This window comes from Bison bison, unplaced genomic scaffold, assembly GCF_000754665.1.
Source record: "Bison bison bison isolate TAMUID 2011002044 unplaced genomic scaffold, Bison_UMD1.0 scf7180017862979, whole genome shotgun sequence".
NCBI classification, from domain to species: Eukaryota; Metazoa; Chordata; class Mammalia; order Artiodactyla; family Bovidae; genus Bison; species Bison bison.
In genome coordinates, this window is record NW_011493551.1 from 2,284,396 (window position 1) to 2,292,826 (window position 8,431).

The 8,431-nt window shown below is 43.4% G+C and overlaps 1 protein-coding gene across 1 annotated transcript in view; it reads left to right on the forward strand.

Annotated features, from left to right (window-relative positions):
* Nucleotides 1-8,431, forward strand: part of HOGA1 (4-hydroxy-2-oxoglutarate aldolase 1) — a 22,286-nt gene extending 13,855 nt beyond the window's left edge. The window contains exons 6-7 of the mRNA XM_010833066.1: nt 429-562; nt 7,444-8,431. Coding sequence (XP_010831368.1) covers nt 429-562; nt 7,444-7,593 — 284 coding nt within the window. The 3' untranslated portion in view covers nt 7,594-8,431. The remainder of the gene's footprint in view (nt 1-428; nt 563-7,443) is intronic.

Sequence of the window (8,431 nt, forward strand, 5' to 3'; positions counted from 1 at the left end):
CACGACTGTCCCAGGCTGAATTCACTGGGGGGAATACAGTTTCCATAGAGCAGAGGCTTGCCATTCATGCCATCTCCTTCCAGGGCTGATGAGTCAGGGGGCAATTGCAGGAGTGTGGAGGTGCCAACTGGCAGGTGGGACTTTACCGTGGGGGAGAGGGGGATGAGGGAATGGAACCATCCTTGAGTCAGCCTTCAGGTTCTGTTCCTTGCCCCTCAGCCTGTGGGATTCTATTTTGAATATGCTGGCAAGGGTCTCTCTGGAAATCTGTACTCCATAAACTCACAGACTGTGTCTCAGATGTGGCTCACCGGTGGCCTAAAAATCCACAGCCTAACTCCCAGAACAAAGAGGTGCTGGGGACCAGGATTTCGAATTCTCTTCGAGAGGAGCCTCTAGCTGATATTCTGCCTTTTACCCTGTGGCAGGAGCTGTGGGAGGCGTGTGTGCCCTGGCCAATGTCCTGGGGTCTCAGGTGTGCCAGCTGGAGAGACTCTGCCTCACAGGGCAATGGGAAGATGCCCAGAAACTGCAGCACCGCCTCATCGAGCCAAACACTGCGGTGAGCTCCCAGCCCGTGGGCCCAGCGTGGGGGTGGTCTGTGTCCTTGTTGGAACAGGAGCCAGTGCTGGCACAGGGGTCCCTCCTTGGTCTCTCCTCTTTCAGAAAGGCCTTTTAGAGAACATCCCAGTGTGGGAAACTCTTTGTGCCTCCCCAGAAAATCTTGACTTCAGACAAAGTCGAGCCCCGTTGGTTCTCAAACTTAAGTGTGCATTAGAATTCATTCAGGGAGCTGGTTAAAATTCTGCTCCTTTAGGCCCAGGAATAGTCACTGAGACAAACGTTCTGGGTGATTGTGACACAGGGAATCCTGGAACCGTACTTAGAGATACACTGCCTAGAGAGAGGGAAACATGGGCCTTTATGTCAGCTTTATAAGGGGCCAGATCCTGAAAAATGGAACGACAGGTTAATAAAGGCGTGGGAAGCCTGGAGGTATTCAGAGCCCAGCTTTCCCAGGAGAGTCTTGTCCTCAAATAATCCATTCTGCAGTCACATCGTGTACCCCGAGTCTGTGTTGGGCAAATCAAGAAGAGGCAAGGTGGAATGCCGGTCAAGTGCAGGCAGTGCTGTGCTGAGCCACACTGGAGTCTCAGGCAAAAAGAAACACATGTGTCCCTGGAGACATGTTTTCATTTATACTTTAAATTAAACTTCTTACTCTAGTATCACTGTGGATTCACATGAAACGATAAGAAACAATACAGGGAGATTCCATCTACCCATCACCCTGTGTACCCCAATGGTAACATCTTACAAAACTATAGCACAATATCAAAACCAGGATTTTGACTAACATATAGTCGAGATATAGAATATTTCCATTACCATAAGGATCTCTTATGCTAGTCTTTTGTAGTCATACCTACTCACCTCCTGCCCCCACCCCCTCCTTAACCCCTGGCAGCCACAAATACGTTCATTTCTATAATTTTATCAGTTCAAGACAGTTACGTAAATGGAATAAGATCATCTAGAACCTTTCGAAATTTGCTTTTTTTTCACTCAGCATAATTTCCTGGAGATTCATTCAAACACAAGTAGCAGTTCTTTTTTATTATTGAATGTGGCCAGAAGCAGCTTTGTTTAACCATTTATCTGTTGAAGGATAGCTGGTTGTTCCCAGTTTGGGGCTATTAAAAGCTGCTGTGAACATTCATGAACAGATTTTAGTATGACTATAAGTTTTCATTTTTTCTGGGATAAATACACAACTAGTGGGTTGTATAATTTTTGCATGCTTATCATTTTAAGAAACTGACCAACTTTTTTCCAGAGTAAGTGTACCATTTTGTATTTTTGCTGTTGTTAGTTGCTAAGTTGTGTCCAACTCTTTTGTGACCCTATGGACTGCAACATGCTAGGCTCCTATGTCTGTGGGATTTCACAGGAAAGAATATTGGAGTGGGTTGTCATTTCCTTCTCCAATTTTGTATTTACATCAGTGTAAATGTATGAGTGACCCAGTTTCTCTGTATCCTCAACAGCATTTGGTGTTGTGACTTTTTTTTCATTCTGATAGGCATGTTGTGACATCTCATTGTGGCTTTAATTTACATTTTTCTGATGGCTAATGCTATTGAACCTTTTATAATGTATTTATTTGACATTTATATGAAATGTCTATTTTTGTCTCTTACCCAGTTTCCAATTGGATTTTTTTTTTTCCACTGTTGAGTTTTAGAAGTTCTTTATACCTTCTAGATACTAATCCTTTGTCAAAACTGTCATCTGCAAATACTTCTCCCAGTCTGTAGTTTATCTTCTCATCCTCTTAACAGATGTTTTGCAGAGCAAAAGTTTTTTAATTTTAACGAAGTCTAATTATCAATATTTACTTTTATGTTTATGCTTCTGGTGCAAGTCTAAGAGCTCTCTGCGTAGCACAAGATTGTGAAGTTTTTCTTTTCTTTTTCCTAAAAGTTTTATGTTTTACAAGCCTGTGACCCATTTTGAGTTAATTTTTGTAAAACGTATGAGACTTAGATCAAGGTTCATTTTTTTTCTCTTTTTTGGCCTGTAGATATCCACTTGCTCCAGCACCATCTGTTGAAAAGATGATCTTTCCTTTATTGAATTACTTTTGCACCTTTGTCAAAAATCAGCTGGGTGTATTTGTGTGTGTCTATTTCTGGATTCTCTATTCTCTCATTGATCTATCCCTCTGCAGTACCACACAGACTTGATTGTTGTAGATGTATAATAAATCCTGAAATCAGCTAGACTGACTCTTCCTACTTTGTTCTTTTCTTCCCCAAAACTGTTTTAACTAATCTAAATCTTTTGTCTTGCCATATACATTTTAGAAAAATACTATCTATATCTATGAATACTTTTGCTAGGATTTCAGTAGGAATTGTCTTAAATTTGTACACCAATTTGGGAACAACTGACATTTTTGCTTTGTTGTCTTCAAATCCTTGAATAGGCTATGTCTCCATTTACGTAAACCTTCTGTGATTTATTTCGTCAGCATTTTGTAGCTTTTGGCACACAAGTCCTCTACAAGTTTTGAGAGATTTACACCTAAGTGGCTCATATTTTTGAGTGACTATAAATTATATTGTATTTTTAATTTCACTATAAAATGTTTATATCTAGTATGTATAGGAACCAACTGATTTTTGCTTGTTTATCTCATATTATATATGACTTTGCTAAACTCACTTATGCGTTCTAAGAGATTTTTTTCTATATTCCTTGGGATTTTCTACATAGACAATCATATCACCTATAAATAGGGCATGTTTTAATCTCTTCCTTTCTGATCTGCATGCCTTTTATTTCCTTTCTTGCCTTAATGCACTGGCTAGAATTTCCTGCACTAAGATGAACAAGAGTAGTGAGAGTAGACATCTTGACTTGTTTCTGATCTTAAGGAAAAGTGTTCAGTCTTTCACTGTTAAGCACAATGGGAGGCAGGTTTCTGTAGATGCTCTTTTTCAAGGTGAGGAAGTTCTCCCTCTATTCTAGCTTTCAGAAAGTTTTTAAAAATCATAAATGGATGTTGAACTTTTGTCAAATGTTTTTCTTTATTGATTCATATGATCATGTGTTTTATTTCCTCTTTAGCCTGTTAATATGGTGAGTTACATTAATAATTTTTAAATACTGAACCAGACTTGTATCCGAGTGGAATAAACTCCACTGGCGCACGATGTATAAATCTTTTTATATATTGCTGAATTCCATTTGCTAATATTTTATCAAGGGATTTCCCTGTCTATATTCATGAGAGATATTGGTATACCATCTTTCTTTCTTTGCTTCTTTTCTTCTGACTGTCTTTGATTTTGGTATCGGGATAAAAATAGCTTCATTCATTGATTGGGAAATGTTCCCTTCTCTTCTGTTTTCTGGAAAAGATTATGAAAATTGATATTATATCTTTGAACATTTTTTAGAATTCTTCAATGAAACCATCTGGGCCTGGAGGTTTCTATTTTGGGAGTTTAAAAATAATAATAATTCCATACTAGGCTCTGCTGATACCTCACTGGCTGGAAAGGGTAGAAGTGCTTCCTTCCTACTCCCATGTGGCTTCCTCTGACATCTCGAGTGTGTTTGACAGGGTGGCCTCCTTAAGGGTGGGCAGTGGTCAAAGTTCTGACTCTCCTGCGGGATCTGGCTGGAGTAGAGTGACTATTGTTCACAAGTTCTCCATCTTGCTCAGCTGCCCCTTCCTTGTCTTCGACCAGAGGGAACAGCCTTTTGTGGGGCTTTTCTTGTCTCTGCTTACTGGCATTTCAGGGTCACTGCTCCTTTGGCTCCAAGTCTAGACCGAGGAGCTTGGCACTGTGCTGTTTCTTGGGTCCCGAGGTTGCTAGTCAGTCTTCCTTCTCTCTGCCTTTCAGACTTTTATGTTGGTTTTTATATAATGTCCTGGGCTTTGCATTTTTTTTTTTAGTTCTGCTTTTTGAGGGGAATAAAGAAAAGTACACCTATTCCATCTTCCTGGAAGTGAAAGCTCTAAGCAGTTTTCTTTATTTATTTGGCTGTACCAAATCTTAGCTGCAGCATGCAAACTCTTAGTTGTGGCGTGTGGGATCCAGTCCCTGACCAGGGCTTGAATCCAGGCTCCCTGTATTGGGAGACCAGAGTCCTAGTCACTGGACCAGCAGGGAAGTTCTTCAGGTAGTTTTCTAAACGGTGATTTTTCCCTCCCAGGATATTAGAGTAGTTGGGAAAAAACACTGAAAAATTTTAAAGTAGGTACATTAACATTTGCAACACTTTTTCCATTTAATTCCAAAAACATAACTTATTAGAATTTTACTTCCCTGGCTTGAATGGAAGCAAACACATCAAACCAACTTTTTTCCCTAAATCTGCTGCTACTGCTGCTGCTGCTACGTCGCTTCAGTCGTGTCCGACTCTGTGCGACCCCATAGAAGGCCTAAATCTACTTCTAGAAAAAAAAGTTACCATTAAAAATATGCAAAACATGTATAGGGGGCACATGTAATTAATGGCCTCAGGCTACAAGATTCTGGGCACGGTTCTGTTAATCTTGCCTTTATTTAAAACTTTGACTCTTTGCTCATCGTGGGCTTTTTTTTGCATTGATTTTTACGTTTTAAAAAATATTGCATTAAATATTCGTCTCATGACTGAGTATTTTGGTGCTCCGTCAAGTTTTGCCTGTGAGGCAGGTAGAGTGGTGGGCGGGCTCGAGATGTCTCTCACGGTTTACATCTTTACCTCAAAGGGACAGATTAATTCAGATGTAGAGAAAGGACAGCTGAGCAGGTAAGCTTGAGTTTTCCTGGCTGTGAAACTCCCCTGGCATAGGACGCCCTATAGATAGGTCGTAATAACTGCAGGAATAAAGTCCTTTAGGCTGAGCCCCATCTGGCCCCAGGCTGTACTATACATACCAACATTCCACTGGGGCAGGACCTCTGCTCTCCTACTCCCCTCCCTGTGAGAGAGAAAGTCCCAGAGCCTGCACACCACCAGACAGGAAGAGGAGGAGCTTCCAGGCCCCTTGGGGTCTGGGCTAATAGTAGAATCTTTTAAATTTATTTTTTATCCAAGCATGGTTGAATTACATTGTTAATTATTGCTATACAGCAAAGTGACTCAGTTATACACACATATATATTCTTTTTCATATTCTTTTCTATTATGGTTTAATCACAAGATATTAAATATAATTCCCTGTGCTACAGAGTAGAACCTTGTTGCTTATAATAGTGGTATTTTTCTCATCCAGTTCTTGTGACATGGGGTAGCTTTCTTTATCTCCTAATATTACAGATGAAGCAGCTCGGGCTGCCCCTTGGGAAGAGAGGATGCTTACTGCCTTGGCGTGCCATCTTGTCTTACCCTTCAGTTTGTGCCCCATCCTGTGCCAGCTCTGGGCACACACTCAGGAATGCCTGGAACACCTTTCTGCTGCCTGGGCTGTAGGCTCAGCCACCCCAAGAGCAGCTTGATGTCACCTTATTGCCCTGCCCTGCTTGAACACAATGTGCTTCCTCTGCCCTCCCACCCAGCCAACCTCTTGCCCTGGCTATATTTAGGACTTTCCGTAGTTTTTACCTCCAAACCATTCCACCCTTTCTCAGGGTCTAAAGAGGGACAAATCAGAGATCTTCAGACACCAACTGTGGAAGAAGGCTTTCTTCTAGGTACTTCTTGTTTCCATCGTCTTTCCCACCCTGCTCAGGTTTTGGGTGAAATGCCCAAGTTATTGGGCCTTCCGAAGTGGCTCAGTGGTAAAAAATCCTCTAGCCAATGCCAGAGATGCAAGAGGTGCAGGTTTGATCCTTGGGTCAGGAAGATCCCCTGGAGGAGGAAATGGCAATCCACTCAGTATTCTTGCCTGGAGAACCCCATGGACAGAGGAGCCTGGTGGGCTACAGTCCATAGGATCCAAAAGAGTCAGACAGGACTAAGCGACTGAGCACACACACTCACACACATGCCCAGGTTATTAGAATATCATGGCTGGAAGCAGGCCTGGGAGGAAGCTTGCTAAAGTCTACTGGCCTCTAGTGGTGAAGAGTTACTAAATGTCAGTCATTCATCAGTGGTTCCCAATTATTTTTACCCCAAACAACCTTTTTTCTATTTTTACCCTTCAGGATGCCTGTATTTCTCAGGTTTTACTTCCCTCAAAGTGAAATCTCATTAAGTAATAATTACTTCTTTTTAAGTAATCAAAGACCAATCTAACACTTCTGATCAGCCTGAAACAGCCAGTTGCTATGCTAGAAGCAAAGAAACAAGATGCCTGATTTTAAATTAGGTCTTCCATTACAATGGAAAAGTTTAGAGATCATGTTGTGCAGACCCCTCCTATTTTAGGCAAGTGAACTTGCTCAGAGATAAGTTAATGATACAAGGTTATTCTCTGGACAACAGATGTATTGTTTTCCCTGTGAAAGCATTTGGAATTGGGGATCAGGGAAGAGTTATGGGTGGATGGGAGGACCCTGCTGTGGGAACAGGAGAGGTCTGGACCATGCTGATTTCCCGCAACCCGTGTGCCCAGGTCAGGTACCCGGGAATTGGGCTGTAGACCGGAGATGCTCTAGCCCCCAGACTCACAGCACAGCTGCCTTCTCCCTTCTCAGCTTGAGGACTGAATGCTGGTCTCCTCCCCAGTGGGGTGGATTTCTCTAAAACCAAAGGAAGCGCCTTCCTTCATTCTAGATTTTGGCCTGTGTTCTCTCCCACCCACCTGCCTTCTGGATTCCCAGTCTACCCTGGGTGTCATAGATTCGGCAGGGTTACTTTACTAGGGAAGGAGGGTGGGAACCCTAACCTTCTGAAAGTGAAATGCCTGGGGTGGGTGGGTGGGTGGGTGTGTGTGTGTGTGTGTGTGTGTGTGTGAAGGGGACTCCCCAGTCTCTTCTAACAGGTGCTGCTCCTTAGGTGACCCAGCGCTTCGGGATCCCAGGGCTGAAGAAAACCATGGACTGGTTTGGCTACTACGGAGGCCCCTGCCGCTCCCCCTTGCAGGAGCTGAGCCCTGCCCAGGAGGAGGCGCTGCGCCTGGACTTCGCCAGCAACGGGTGGCTCTGAGCGCCGGCCGGGGCCTGCCGGACCACGCCCACCTCAGCCTCCTGCCGGGTGGTGGCGGCCCGAAGAAAGCGTGGGGGAGACAAGGGCTCAGGGTTCGAGGCTCCTCTTCTTACTTCAGTCCTCCCGGTAGACTTTCTCCAGGCACTACCAGGCATGCTTATTTCCTGTTCTCCCAGCCCCATGATCTCTGGTTATTTGTATCCCGAAGTCTGGGTCTTTGGGGACCTTCAATATAGGAAGGAACATGACTTACTTCTCTCTCTACTGTGCTTTTCTGTCCTTGAACCAGGAGTCAGACTGGAAGGGTGTGTGTATGTGGTGGTGGTGGCGGGGGGGAGCGGTTTGCGGGGGGAGTTGGGCACAGAATGGCCATGTTTTAATGGAAGGAAGACTGCTCAGGCGTGAGGGTACAAACCTGTGTCCAGCACAGTGCAGCAGGAAGCTGGGGTAATTCTGAGAGCCCTAGTTCTGACTCCTTCCAGGAGAAGCGGTAGGTTGGAAAATCTAATCAGAAAGCTGTCACTGGTCTTTGAAAGTCCCCCGAGCTACACTGTAGTCCTTTCCTAAATCTATTTTGATTCATCTCGTATTGTCTCTAGCCTTGATCCCAGCCATCAAGTGTACCAGTGAGACAGCCCAGTGACTTAACCAGAACTAGTAAATAATGACACCTGGTGGATAAATGTTACATTCTAGAAGGCTACGCTAGCCAACCCAGGTCTGAAACATTAAGAAAGGGGGCTTGACCTGAGAAAAGACCATCTTCTTGCCTATACACACTCTGCTTTTATTGTTAAGAACAGTTACTTTGTTATTGCAATAAAGTTTAATAAGTTAA